Source organism: Balaenoptera borealis (genome assembly GCF_965194805.1).
Source record: "Balaenoptera borealis genome assembly, chromosome: 1".
Classification (NCBI taxonomy): Eukaryota; Metazoa; Chordata; class Mammalia; order Artiodactyla; family Balaenopteridae; genus Balaenoptera; species Balaenoptera borealis.
In genome coordinates, this window is record NC_138860.1 from 62,925,703 (window position 1) to 62,940,616 (window position 14,914).

The 14,914-nt window shown below is 35.9% G+C and overlaps 1 protein-coding gene across 7 annotated transcripts in view; it reads right to left on the minus strand.

Moving 5' to 3' along the window:
• POU2F1 (POU class 2 homeobox 1) overlaps positions 1-14,914 on the minus strand; it is a 178,370-nt gene that overhangs the window by 27,540 nt on the left and 135,916 nt on the right. For all 7 annotated transcript variants that reach the window (XM_082360715.1, XM_082360712.1, XM_082360716.1 and 4 more), the window contains 4 exons: positions 9,300-9,473; positions 4,829-4,970; positions 2,816-2,961; positions 1,363-1,542 (listed from right to left, as the gene is read on the minus strand). In XM_082360715.1, the coding sequence (XP_082216841.1) occupies positions 1,363-1,542; positions 2,816-2,961; positions 4,829-4,970; positions 9,300-9,473 (642 nt within the window). The remainder of the gene's footprint in view (positions 1-1,362; positions 1,543-2,815; positions 2,962-4,828; positions 4,971-9,299; positions 9,474-14,914) is intronic.

Here is a 14,914-nt window from a genome sequence, read left to right on the forward strand (position 1 = left end):
TTTAAAATTCCAGATACAATAGAACAAAATAAAAGGGCCTAAAAGGAAGTGATTTTATTAATTACTCTTTGATCCTGGAATTGAGAAAACTGGCTTATGTTGAAAGGTTCCTTTTGAATAGATGGTTTTTCACTGATGTTATTAATGGCTTTGCCCAAGTTTTAAAAAGAAACTAATAAAAACAAATTTCCATATTTCAATAGTGTTGAGCAAGACAGAAATATTATACCAGTTATAAACTTAATCTAAACAAGAAAACTATTCACGGGGATCATGGGATCTGGGGTTCTTGTATTGCTTCTATTTTCAACTATGTGGGGACAAGACTGTCTTGGTTTTGTTTTTAATGAAATGATATTAAGGAAAGAATGTAAAACAAATTTTTTAAAACTGACAGTTTCTTTTTGAAATAAGATAAATATTTCTACATTTTTGTAAGAAACACTGCCTTCCTTCTATCCTTCCCTCCTTCTTCTAGAACAAATAAATCCAAAACACAAAATAGTCACCTACATAAAAGTGTACGTAATGACTATCTTTTTTGTAACTACTATCTCATGAACTTTATGATTAAAGCCTCACCATTTAACAACCATAGCCTTCATTTAACAAACTAGTAAGTGCTATTAATGATGACCTTAGTTTGAAAAGCCTGCCGGTATAGAATAATATTCAAATAAATTAAAAATAAATTAACAAGAAAGTATCAGAAATGCAAACTCAACAATATTCCTATCTTTGGAATCCTGGTTGGAAATGTGGCACCACATTTACAGTTGTCCTAAAGATCAAGGCAGTCACATGACCACTATATGTCCCTTCTGTCTAGGAATACTATTCTAATGTTAACAGTAGAGGTTACTCAGTGAGGTTATAAATAAAAGGCCCACATGTTTGTGAAAATCTGAGACAATTGTTTTAATACAAGTTCAGAGCTAAAGGTTATCTGGGAATTTATTGTCACTTAATCATATATGTGTAAGTTTAATAAATTGAGCTTTAGAACCCAACATGAATAAGTGCAACTAAAGATTTTTTTATATAACTGGAATTAGCCACAAATTTACTCCCAGTTACAGAGTAACCTAATAAACTACATCAGAGAAGAGAATAATGGAACTGCAGAGAAATAGGAAAGGATTAAAACTGTTTGCTTTAAAAAAGAAAGATCAGTAAGTTCTTGGGTTAATAACAACAAGACATTTAATTACTTTTGTAACATTTAAAATATAAATTTATATATCTTTATTCAACATGAATATATACAATAAATTCCTATAATGAAATAAATTCATTTGATAGGGTATTTGTAAAATTGTAAAAATTAACCCTTGAGCACGCCTCCCTATTTTTCATCCTTACCAGTGAGGTCGGGCTGGGGAAAATTGCTTTGATAGGTGAGCTGCTGGTCCCACCACTGCTCGGTGGGTTGATTCTTTTTTCTTTCTGGCGGCGGTTACAAAACCAAACACGTATCACCTCCTTTTCCATATTAAGTTGATCAGCAATCATGGTGATCTCTTCCGAGGTAGGCTTTTGATTCTGAAGAGGAAGAAAAAAAATCACCTTTTGGAAAAACTTTTTGAACTACTGACATAACCATGTCATTAAATGAATAAACAAACGGGGAGGAGGAACAATAAGAGAATGAAATTGGGATATACAAGGCCATATTATTCCACTTTTAACAAAGAACTTCTATAGACAGACATTCTAATGAACATGTAATTATTAAATGTAGTCATATTAACTTAGAATAAGTTATTCTTGAATATTTATATACTTTTTATTTTAAGGGCAATTAATCGTGAATGAAACCAATACCTTATTTATTAGTGGGAATTTAAGAACTTCCCCAGTGCTTCATGCATATAATCTCACTTGGACAATGTGAGGCAGGCCATAAGCCTGTGGGGCAGGAAAGGCAGTTATTTTACAGATAAAGGGACTTCAGCTTAGGAAACCACGTAACTTGACCAATCACACAGTTAATAAGTGGCAGAGCAGATAAAGACTCCTGTTTCAGTGCTCCTTCCATGGTGCTCAAGGCTTTTCTGAATTAGAGAAGTCAAAATTTTGTTGGAAGCTTTGATTGTGATATTCCCTGGTACCAGAAAAAAAAAACAAACCAAAAAAAACATGCCAAATACCTGTTGAAATAACTTGAACTCTATATCTCATCAAGGCCTTCAGTGTTCTGGTTCCAAACACTACAGTTTAGCCAAACCAAACTACTTGTGTTTCCCCTGACACATGTCATGGCTTTTCTCTCTGGATGCCTCTGTTTGAAGCGCTTTCCTCCCACCTCTCCCTACCTGTGGAATCCCTGTGTATCCTACAGCAGCTGCTCCCTGCCTCTCTCACTTTGAGTGCTCACATGGAGCTCTAAGCCTGGTCTCTCCTGAACCCTGAAGCACTCTGGTTTTGTTTCCTTATGTTCAGTAACTTACTTGGTCTCATTGTCTCCAATATGTTTATAAGCATCCACTAGGGCTGAAGCTTTTAAGTCCATATTTTATGGTCTATGGCAGCGGTCCCCAACCTTATGGCACCAGGGACCAGTTTCATGGAAGACAATCTCTCCACGGATGGGAGTGGAGGGGGTGGGTGTGTGTATGTGGATGGCTCAGGTGGTAATGCAAACTATGGGGAGCCGCAGGTGAAGCTTTGCTCACTCGCCCGCCACTCACCTCCTGCTGTGCGGCCCGGCTCCTAACAGGGAACCAGGGACCTCTGGGGATGCCTGGTCTAGGGCACTTAACAATAGTATTATACAGACAACTCCATGTATATGAAAAGTAAAAACCTCACTAACCTCCAAGAAACTCTTCTCTAAGGCCACACGGATGTTGGTCTCTATGCTGGTGCGTTTCTTCCTCCTACGGTTCAAGCCCTCAATTCCCATCCCTGGAGAATTCAGGGCACTTGGGCTGGAGAGAGCCGAATCAGATGAGAGGTTCTCTGTAAGAAAGAAAACACATAAATCAAATCAGCTGAGCATGATTCATGCACACAATACATGTATTAACAACAACAAAACTGACCAAAGTATTTTAGGCTAAAAGCAAGTATGAAAGGTTTTCATAACCTACATTAAAATACTGTTCACTACCATGGATCTTTCTGCTGTTCTTTTTTTTTTGTATTCTTTTTTTAAATTTTTATTTATTTATTTTTGGCTGTGTTGGGTCTTCGTTTCTGTGCGAGGGCTTTTCTCTAGTTGTGGCAAGCAGGGGCCACTCTTCATCGCGGTGCGCGGGCTTCCCACCATCGCGGCCTCTCCCGTTGTGGAGCACAGGCTCCAGACGCGCAGGCTCAGTAGTTGTGGCTCACGGGCCTAGTTGCTCCGCAGCATGTGGGATCTTCCCAGACCAGGGCTCGAACCTGTGTCCCCTGCACTGGCAGGCAGATTCTCAACCACCGCGCCACCAGGGAAGCCCCTTTCTGCTGTTCTTATTGGCATTCTTTGTCTCAGGATGGTTGACTGTACTGTCATTGCTATTCTTTGTTTCTGAAAAAGCAGAAGTTTACTATTCCTATCCTTACTCTCAGCTCTACCTCTTCTGAGCTCTGCTCTTATGTTTTGGTTTTGTTTGCTTATTTGTTTATTAGCTCTAGGGATAAAAGGAAGAAAGCTTTTTGGAAATTATCAAATGTTTAACATTTATCTTGCAAATGACCTCTCATTTTATTTCACTGGTATTCCTCCCCTTCCCCCCAAAGCAAACAAATAATGAAACATTTCTAAACTATTTAAAGTTTAAACAAGGTTCTGTCATTTAACAGTTTAATGACCCTGAGCATGTCACAGACATCTCTGAGTTTCTTTCCACTCTCTATATAAAATGAGATAGAGGGGGCAGACCAGCGGTTCTCACCTGTGGAACTCAGAAAGATTCCAGATGCTGAGGCCATACCCAGAACTACGAAATCAGACTGTCCAAGGTTGGGAGTTACAGGTTTGTCTTTTCCAAAGACCTGAATTTTGTTCACATCTACAATGAGAACCATAGTCTAGGGGATCTCTATGGTTTCTTACAGCTCTCATGGTCTATGATTCCGTGACTCAAAATTCAAAATTTCCAAAGGGAAACTTCAGCACAAAACACATAAGTTAAAACTAACAGCTCAATTTATGTATGAAATTGGTGGTCATTTTTTAAAAATTGAAGTATAGTTGATTTACAATATTGTGTTAGTTTCAGGTATACAGCAAAGTGATTCGGTTACATATATTTTTTCAGATTATATTCCATTATAGGCTATTATAAGATACTGAATATAATTCCCTGTGCAATACAGCAGATCCTTGTTGCTTATCTATTTTATGTATAGTAGTAGTTTGCATTTATTAAACTCATACTCCTAATACGTCCTTCCCTCCCTCTCCCATTTTGGTAACCGTTAAGTTTGTTTTCTATGTCTGAGTCTGTTTCTAAATGAATATAGACTCATTTGTATTATCTGTTAGATTCCACACATAAGTGATATCATATAGTATTTGTCTTTGACTTATTCACTAAATTTAATATTCTCTAGGTCCCCTCTTCAACTTCCTTCAACTGTCTCTCACCCTGGGCTCAAATACAAGAAATATTCCAAAGCTAAAAATTATTGCTGATTATGTACCTTGTAATTACTAGCCTACTTAAATGAATTAGGTCTCTGATTTATGTAGTCATAATTTATATTGATCCTCCAAAGATTGTGAGCTTCAAGGTTCTGTAGTACCAATAATGTAATAAGAAATATAAACCCCAATTAATATGACAATCCCTCCTATACAATTTCAATGAACAATGAGGAAATGTTTTATACATTCACCCACCTGCATCATTTAGCCACTTCTCCAAAAGTGGCTTTAACTTGCACATGTTCTTAAAGCTGAGGTTCAAGGCTTCAAAACGAGAGATGGTAGTTTGGCTGAAGTCATTTCCATACAGTTTACCCATAGCGAGCCCAACATCGCCCTGCAGAATAATACAGAACAGGAGAGGGGAGAGAAAGAGAGAGAGAAAAGATTCATCTAATGTTATGGTCTTCACTCGAGGGTGCTGCTCCAATAACTGTTCTAGACAAAGAATCAGCAATCATTCCATTTACTGGGTCCTACAAAAACATCCATTCCTAAGCTGAGCACAGTATTCCAGTGAGGGCTCTGTTAGGTCTTGACTGTGACAACATTCAAAACTGTTCCATATTCTCTCCATCTTGAATCTCTTCTTGCTACCTATGTAATAATTGAGATATCAAGTGTTTCTACTAACTCTCAAAAGGTGGTGCTGATATTCTACCAAGTCCCTTAATTGATGCAACCAAAGTGATCTAAGTAATCTTTAAAAATCAGTTAACCTGTATCACCTACAGGGTTAATAGATGTAACTGTCTGGATAACCTTAGGTATTTCTGAACTAACCAAACTTCCCATAAATCACTTTAAAATTTAGAAATAATGCCTCATTCTTTTATTTTTTTCCTGTAAAGTATTTCTGGAAGCAGTGAAAAAAATCTCCTTTCCACCCTTAGTTTGGATTTCAAAGTTTGTTACAAAAACCAGGTATTCTAAAAAGACTACTTTTGTAACCATTATAGAGCTAGAAATTCACAGTAGAGAGGTTTGACCCATTTAGTCAAACCTTTATGGGCACTGGAAACTTGGTAACCTTACAGCAATAGAACAATGATCCCCTGAATATATTACAAAAAATATCTTTCTCTATAAGCCTATAACCTTTGAAATGTATAGAGTGCTTTTCCTCCAGCTGAATCTCTCTTGTTAAAGCTGAAAAAGGCATATCTGAATAGTTATTGTATATATAGATAATAGAAGCTCATGGGGTGGAAATAATTCACGCTCTCATTTCAGTTAGTTCAGTGACAGGGCAGAAAAGCAACGTTTCTGGTCCAAAATACTACATAGCTAATTCCACTAGAGACAGCCAACTCCCAACTATCCTGACAAAACTCATTTTGAATTAGGATTATTCCAGTCCTTTGATTTCTCTCCCCTACAATCCATATTTTGGATAGTACATTGTTTATTAGCACCTGCGTTAGGGGTTAGTCACGGAAAAGAAAACATTTCTTTTTAAACTCCAATTTCTTACTGGTGAGCAACTTCTGATAAAAAGTTTAACAGAGGAGAAATGTTAGAACTATAAGATAAAATGAGACATTGAGAATACCTGAACTCCAACTGATCTATATTCTAATCTTTCCCATAGGATAGATGGGAATTTAAATAACCACCAGCCACATGTGGTTATTTAAATTTAAATTAATTCAAAATCAGATAAATTAAAAATTTAGCTCCTCAGCACTACTAGCCACCTTTCAAGTACTCAACAGCCACATGTGGATAGTGGCTATTGTACTGGATGGCACAAACACAGAACATTTCCATCATCACAGGAAGTTTTATTGACAGTTCTAAATACACTATCTCACAGAAGTAGAGCAAAAGTGGACTGCTTATTGACTTCCTTCCAACTGTAGTAAAACCCAAAGAACCAGGACGGCGTGAGTAGAGCATAAGTGTTATCCATTATCTCTATATACAAATGTATCTATAAACATATTTATAGATTTTATCTATAGCGTTATCTCTATACATTTATTAAAGCTTACTTCATTTAGTCAACAAATATTCACTAGGTGCCTACTACATGTCAGGCACTAAACTATGCTTTGTGTGTCACATATATTCATGTCTTGGTCACTTTATTTGTTTAGATTACAGCTTCCTAGAAAACTAAGGCCAACTAAACCCTGTAACTCTTTGAATGTAAGACCTGCTGTAGAAGTCAGACGGTAATAAATGTTTTCTGACATTATAATTGCATAATTCACTAAAAATTTTTCACAAACTTCTGTAATACCTTTCTATGAAAAGTAACAATAATGACAATTTAAAAAAATGAAATACCTATTCAAAAATCACATCATAATAAGAAACAATGCCTTCAGTTGTTGGTTGGAAATAAAGCTATGCCATCAGCTAACTAAAACTATGGCAATAAATGACAAATCCACTTGACTGAGATTTATAATACAATTGTACTTCACATTTAAAGGATTTCATTGACTAAAAAGCAACAGGTACCTCAGTTAATATACTAATTTTCACTAATTTGATATAAGCTTGGTTTAGTGCTTTTGTAACTCACAACCACCTTAGGTTCTCCCCCTCACAAAAGTAAATGTTTGAAGCAGTTGACTCATACCTAATGTGAACTATATTATATCCCTAATCTGAACTATACTATATCTGAACTATATTACATATACATATTTTAAAAAGCAAAGGAAAAAAGGAACAAAGACTGGGATTAGGAAATAATGTATCACATATGATGGATGGTGTTAGACTATGGCATGCCTTCTAATTATGTAATGACATCTACAGTAATCCTTAATAACCAATTATAAAGTTAGAAAACAACTACTGTTTAAAACACCTAATAACATGTATATTTACTCAGAGAATAGGGATTTGTTTGTTTGTTTGTTTCAACTAATAACTGGAATGTCTAACTTACCCTCTGTGTGTGTGTGTAAATAAATTAGATACAAAGCAATGTTTAAAAAACTATAGTTGAGGTATCTGACTTAAAAACAAAGGTTGATCTTCCCATTCTGCACCAGTAATTTTGTGCCTTAATCCACACAGTCAAGGTTTGTGAAATGTTGCCACCGCTAAAGTCAAAGTCATTTTGAAAAATAAGGAAGAGCTGTGCCAAGTAATAGAATAAAACCATACAGCAGAACACCAGACCATAGGGAAGCTCTTTTATAGAAAAAGGAGAGAGAGAGAGAGAAAGAGCAACAACCCTGGCAGTATGTTGGGTCAAATGCCACAAAAAGGCAAACCACTATCTGGGTAAAAGTTAAAGATTTTTAAAGGTCTTAACATCCCTGGCATATCACTCAGGCAACAATCTCCTAGGAAACGTAAGAGTATGCTGTGCTAATAGCCTAAGAGCTGAAGCATTGCTAAACATGCCAACCTTATACTTATTTAAGCTTATTAATTTACCCCTATCAATCTAGTTGTATCTTTTAGCTTTCTTTTTGAAAACAAGCCACATGGTTTAGATGTTTCAAAAGTACTAAAATCTTTCTGAATTGTAATTTGTTTCTTCACAACTGAGACTCCTCACAAACATAAGTGCATTTTCTCTAAAATTACATCTATTAAAAAAAAAATTTTATGTTCTCAATAAATAGTTTCTTTGAGCAAAAATAAATTACCAAAGAAATACAAGGAATAAAAGCCTGTTCTTAAAAACACAGGGATGTCATTTTGGAGGAGCCCAGTGACCGCACTAGGCTCACTAGTGAGGAGGCGGCGCACTACTGTACGTTCAACATAAAATAATTTGTATAGTATTTAAGTGGTGGCTTAAATTTCAAACAGTAATTATATTCTCTGGGAAAAAACCATCATGTTTCTCCTGATTCCATTAAAATGCCCAATCCAATCTATACTTCAGTAATTTTATTTCACCTAATGATCCTGTATCATTTTACATAAATGTCATTCAGTTTAATTCTTTTCCTGCTTTAAAAAGTATTACTTGTGACAGGTTAATTAAAGAGTGAGTCAGTAGGAGTGCTTGAGAAAAAACCCATATACCCCAACACCTGTTTAAACCATTAAGCTTATTATACTTTAAAAGCCCTCTGCTAGGTGACATTTTAAAAAATTAACTTGGAATTTTCATCTTCAACAGATTCCCATTTGATTAATCAGTCTCAGTTCGGGCTTATTGTGTGTTTGTGTGTGTGTGTGTGTGTGTGTGTGTGTGTGTGTGTGTCTCCACCACCCCTTTCTCTCTTCCAAAAAATGGTTTTAAAAAAGTCTTTCAAACATTTCCCCTTTCAGCTACTATAAAAGACCTTGTAATCTTTACTCCTCTCAATCTTACACATATGTAGCACGAAGGTCTAGAACCACATGTTTTTCAAATAACAAAGCCCTCAGTATACTTATATCATCCTCCAACATAATCTTTTAAATTCTCACCATGTACTGGTATAATTCTAATTTCAGAGGCCTATGTTCTGAGAGAAATCTTAACGATTTTAACCTAACAGTAAATTATAAATTTATAAATGAATACATACTATGAAAGTCTAAACTTACAAATGCAGAAAATGGCTAACAAAAAGTTACAGTCTAAAACTGAAAAAGAAGGCTGAGAAATATATTGTTCCTTCGAAGTCTCTTTGGACATGGAAAGCAAATATCTGGACCCAGCCAAGGAGGGAAACCTAAGTTAAAGGTGGGTTCATCTTACCTGAGTGAATCCAAGTTTGATTCGTCTTTGTTTGAAGGTCTTGGCAAATTGCTCAAGCTCCTCAAGGTCACTGGGCTCCTCCAAGCTGGGAGTATCAATTCGCTTTGGCGTTGACTGGCTCTGTGGAAGTGTCTGAATTGGGGTTGCTGCTATTGTGCGTGTTGGGGTGGCTGGCTGTTAGAGAAGGAACAGAAGAATAAGAACAAACATACACCACAATATTTAAGATTACATCTGGAATGGCTGCAAGTAAACAATTTAAGGAAACGGCTGTATTCAAGAACTACGAAGACCATGTGTCACTGTAGAAGGTACAACATAATACCCAGTGAGAAAAGCAGAGTGTGATGCTATATACACTATAATTACAGTTAAGGTTAAACATGTAAGTCTATGGAAAAGACCTGAATACACAAAACTGAAATCCATTGTCTTTGGGTTTTCAAATGGTTTGAATACATGCATCTCATGCCATTTAATAAATCAGTCTTTATTTTTAAGAATCTGTATCATAAACATGCCACTTAAACTATAAGTTTCAAAACAGCAGATTCCATACCTGTCTTATCACTATCATATCTCCAACTTGTAACACAATATTATAAAAAATATATAAGATTATTAAAACTATTTTAAGGGGGAAAAGTAAATCACCTACAGTTTAAATAACTTAATAGCTTCACTTCTGCCTACTTGTTCAAGTTTTCGTACACAGAGCTACATTTTTTATGCTGTTTTTAATTTGTTGCACTAAATTTAATCTGTAAATGTTTCTCACAAATTACAATTTTCAAATCTTTACTAACAAGGCATACATCCCACACATCAGAGTAATTTTTTTTTTTTTTAGTATTTGTTTATTTATTTATTTATGGCTGTGTTGGGTCTTCGTTTCTGTGCGAGGGCTTTCTCTAGTTGTGGCAAGCGGGGGCCACTCTTCATCGCGGTGCACGGGCCTCTCACTATCGCGGCCTCTCTTGTTGCAGAGCACATGCTCCAGACGCACAGGCTCAGTAATTGTGGCTCACGGGCCCAGTTGCTCCGCGGCACGTGGGATCCTCCCAGACCAGGGCTCGAACCTGTGTCCCCTGCATTGGCAGGCAGATTCTCAACCACTGCGCCACCAGGGAAGCCCCAGAGTAATTTTATAAAATATGATTAATACATTGGAATGGACCATAGGGCATAAAATCGAAGAGTAAACTTTTTTTATTTAATTGAGGTATGACTGACATACAAAAAAAGTTGTACACATATAATGTACACATCTTGATGAGTTTGAAGATAAGTAAACACCCATGAATATATACCATCACCATATACAATGCCCTAAATTTATCCATTACCCCTAGAAGTTTTCATCCTCCCTCAGATCTACATTCTTAACCTTAACTGTAATTATGGTAACATAATTTTATACTCTGCTTTTCTCACTTAACATTATGTTTTTTTTTTTTTTAAAGATTTATTTATTGATTGATTGATTACTATGTTGGGTCTCGTTTCTGTGCTAGGGCTTTCCTTAGTTGCGGCAAGCGGGGGCCACTCTTCATCGCGGTGCGCAGGCCTCTCACTATCGCGGCCTCTCTTGTTGCGGAGCACAGGCTCCAGACGCGCAGGCTCAGTAGTTGTGGCTCATGGGCCTAGTTGCTCCGCGGCATGTGGGATCTTCCCAGACCAGGGCTCGAACCCGTGTCCCCTACATTAGCAGGCAGATTCTCAACCACTGCGCCACCAGGGAAGCCCAACATTATGTTTTAATTTTTTTCCCTATGTTGTTTCAATCATCGTAATTATCATTTTCAAAGGCTGACTGAAAGGCAATATTATCATAATTTATTTAACAATTTCTTCATTGCTAGGCACTTTTTCATTTGTTTTCACTAACAGGTAACACCACAATGAAAAACTTTGTGCATACAGTTCTTTTTTCCACCTTTGTAATTAGTTCTTTGAGATAAATTCACAAAGGATTTTCTATAACTGGATAAAGTGTACACCATAAACAATTTCATGGCTTTTGGTACACATCATACATAATGCTGGTTCTCACTATACCATGTTCTCCACATGATTTGTATTAGCAGTTTTTAAAAATGTTTTGCTAACTCAGGGAGTAAATTGTACTTTGCTGTTTCCTTAATTCATATTTCTCTTATTACTTAAAGCCAAATTTTCCCCACATGTTAATTATTATCTGTATTTCGTTTCATGTGAATTGAACTTACATCCGTAACCCATGTGTATATTAATGATATCCTCATTCTCATCCTTATCCTTAAAGAGCTCAATCAAATGTTATAGATAAAGTCTTTTTGTCTGTTGTATTAATACAAGTAATTTTCCCAATCTGCTTTTTTCCTTTTATTTTTCAGTGTACATAAGTCTTAAATTATCATTAGGGTGAACTTTTGTTTTTTTCCTTTCTAATATCTTCTGTTGCTTCAAATCTGAGAAAGCTTTGACTTATTTCTAACTTGGATAAAATTCCTTTTAATATTCTGCTAGCTCCTTCTATGTCTTTTAAAATATTTAATTACTGAAATCCATCTAAAGTTTATTTGGGGACATGAGGGTATAATCTATTTTTTTTTTTAAAAGAAAATATTAAATCTCCTTATTACACAAACACAAGGCTACACTGTTTTACTCACAACCTCTGAGTAGAACCCACCCTTCTGAGTATTCACTACTGGGATGTGCTGCCCTGACTCTGCATCATAACTGCTCAGTTAACCCCTCCTGTGAACAGAAGCCCAGGTGAGAGATTATAGGACAAGGTTACAGATGACGTCTATGGTTATGTGCTTTTTTCTTGTAATTTAAATGGGTCATATACCCCTAACTTTGACCTCATTAGTAATATGCTTTCTCCAACTGAACTAACTGGCCCTGAAAACTGCACAAGAGCAATTACACAGGCCTACACCTGGGGTAAGTTCCTCTCTATCATCCTGCTTCAATGAAGACAACAAAATTCATCTCTCTGGCCGTTGACACTGAGAAAATTTTTATATGACCATCTGGAGGAGCCCAAAACTGTACCAACCATATTAGAGTCCTAAGTGGTTGTAACTTCCCACTGAAACTGGTTGATAAGCAGAGGTGAGTCTCAACTATCAGATGGTTGCTTCATTTCTAGGCTTGAAGTAGCCCCGTTCTCAAATAATATAGCACTAAAAATAGCTTGGGTACCTTTTGGTGGGGTGGTTACACATAAGTTACCCCAACTCCAGAAACCTCAGGCTGGACTGGGCCATATCTAGAAATAGTAGAGTAAAATTCAGTGAGCAGGAGTCAGGATGAAGCTACAACAGCCCTGCCACTGTTTACAAAGCTTGTAGGCCAGGAAGGAATTGCTGGTATAGGCTTTTTTCCAACCTCATTTTTATAATTCAGCTTATTCACAGTTAAGTGCACCATTTAAAAGTGTACAGTTTGATGTGTTTTGACAACTATATAGTCATATAACTGCTACCACAATTAAGATGCAGAATACTTCCATCATCCCCAAAAGTTTCCTTGTGTCCTTTGCTGTCAATCCCCACCCCCAGCCCCCATCCCCTGGCAACCACTGATACAATTTCTGTCCCTATAGTTTTGTCTACTGTAAAATGCCATATAAATTGAATCATAGAGTATACAGTCTTTTATGTTTGGCTTCTTTCACTTAGCATAATGCTTCTGAAATTCATACATGACGTTGAATGTATCAGAAGTACATTTCTTTCTATGGCTGAGTAGCATTCCATCATATAGATATGCCCAAATTCATGTTATCTATTCACCAGCTGATGAATGTTTAGGCTGTTTCCACTTTGGGGTGATTACGAATAAAACTGCTATGAACAGTCAGTCATACGCAGGTCTTTGTGTGGACAAATGCATTCATTTCTAAGAGTAGAACTGCTGAGTCATAAGGTACATGTATATTTAACTTTATAAGAAACTGCCAAGATGTTTTCCAAAGTCTCTGTACCAATTTGCAACCCCACAGGCAATATAAAAGAGCTGTAGTTGCTTTATATTCTCATCAACACTTGGTATTATTATAGTCTTTTTAATTTTGCCCATTCTAATGGGTGTGTAGTGATATTTCTTTTGCATTTTCCTGATGACTAATAATTTTGAGCATCTTTTCATATGCTTATTGGGTATTTACGTGCCTTCTTTGGTGAAGTATCTTCAAGTATTTTGCATACACTCCCTTTTAAAAAAAACCACGTTGTCTTATTGAGTTGTATGAGTTCTTTATATATTCTGGATACAAGTCTTTTATTAGATACAAGTTTTAAGAATATTTTCTTCCAGTCTGTGGCTTTTCTTTTTATTTTTTCAACAGAAGCTTTTAATTTTTATGAAATTAAATTTATCATTTGTTTTCTTTTACAGTTAGTGCTTTTTGTGTCTCACTTAAGAAATCACTATCTTACACAAGGATACAAAGATTTTCCCCTAAGTTTTCTTCTAGAAGTTTAGGTCTGCAACCCTTTTCAAATTAATCTTTGTGTATCATTGTGAAATAAAGAGTAAGGTTCATTTTTTTTTTTTTTTGCCTATGGCTAGCAAATTGTTTCAGCACCTGAAACAAGACTTTCCTTTTCCCACTGAAATCCTTAGGCACCTGTGTGGGAAATCAGTTGGCTCTATATGTGTGAGTGTACTGGACTTCTGTTCCATTTCTATTCATATGCCATTACCACACAGTCTTTATTACTGTATTTTATAATAATTCTTGACAGCAACTTTCTTACTTTTCAAAATTGTTTGGCTATTCTATGTCCTCTACAAGCCTGTACAAATGTTGGAAACACCATGCAAATTTCTACAAAGAAAGTCTGTAGATATTAATTGGGACTGTGTTGAATTTATAGATCAGTTTGGAGAGAACTCACATTTTAACAACCAAAGTCTTCATGAACACATTATATCTCTCCATTTATTTAGGTCTTCTTCAATTTCACTCAGCAAGATTTTGTAGTTTTCAACATATAGGTTTTACAAATGTTCTGTTAAATTTATCCCTAATTACTGTAAATATTTTTCTTCTTAATTTCAATTTCCAAATGATTGTTAAATATTGATTGTTAGTATATAGATTTTTGTATATTGACTTTGTATCCTACATACTTGCTAAACTCAATTATTAATTCCAGCAACTTTTTTGTAGATTCCTTGGATTTGGATTCCTTGGATTTGGATTTTCTACATAGACAATCATGTCATCTACCAATTAAGACACTTTACTTCTTCCTTTCTAGTCTATATGTCCTTTATTTATTTTTCTTGTCTTATTGCCTTGCTAGGCCCTTCAGTGCAATGCTGAATAAAAGTGGTAACAGTGGACATCCTTGCCTTGTTCCTGATCTTAGGGAGAAAGTATTCAGTCTTTATGATGGTTTTTCCTGTAGATGCCTTTTAGCAGGTTGGGAAAGTTACCTCCTAATTCCTAGAAGATTTTTTATCATAAACAGTTGTTGAATTTTGTCAAATCTAGTAATTTGTTAGTATTAACTGATAACTTCCACGATTATGGACAAAGAGAATCAGAGATGGAAGGGGAATTCAGGATCAGCTAGCTCAATCACCTAATTTACCTATGAGGAAACAGAGGT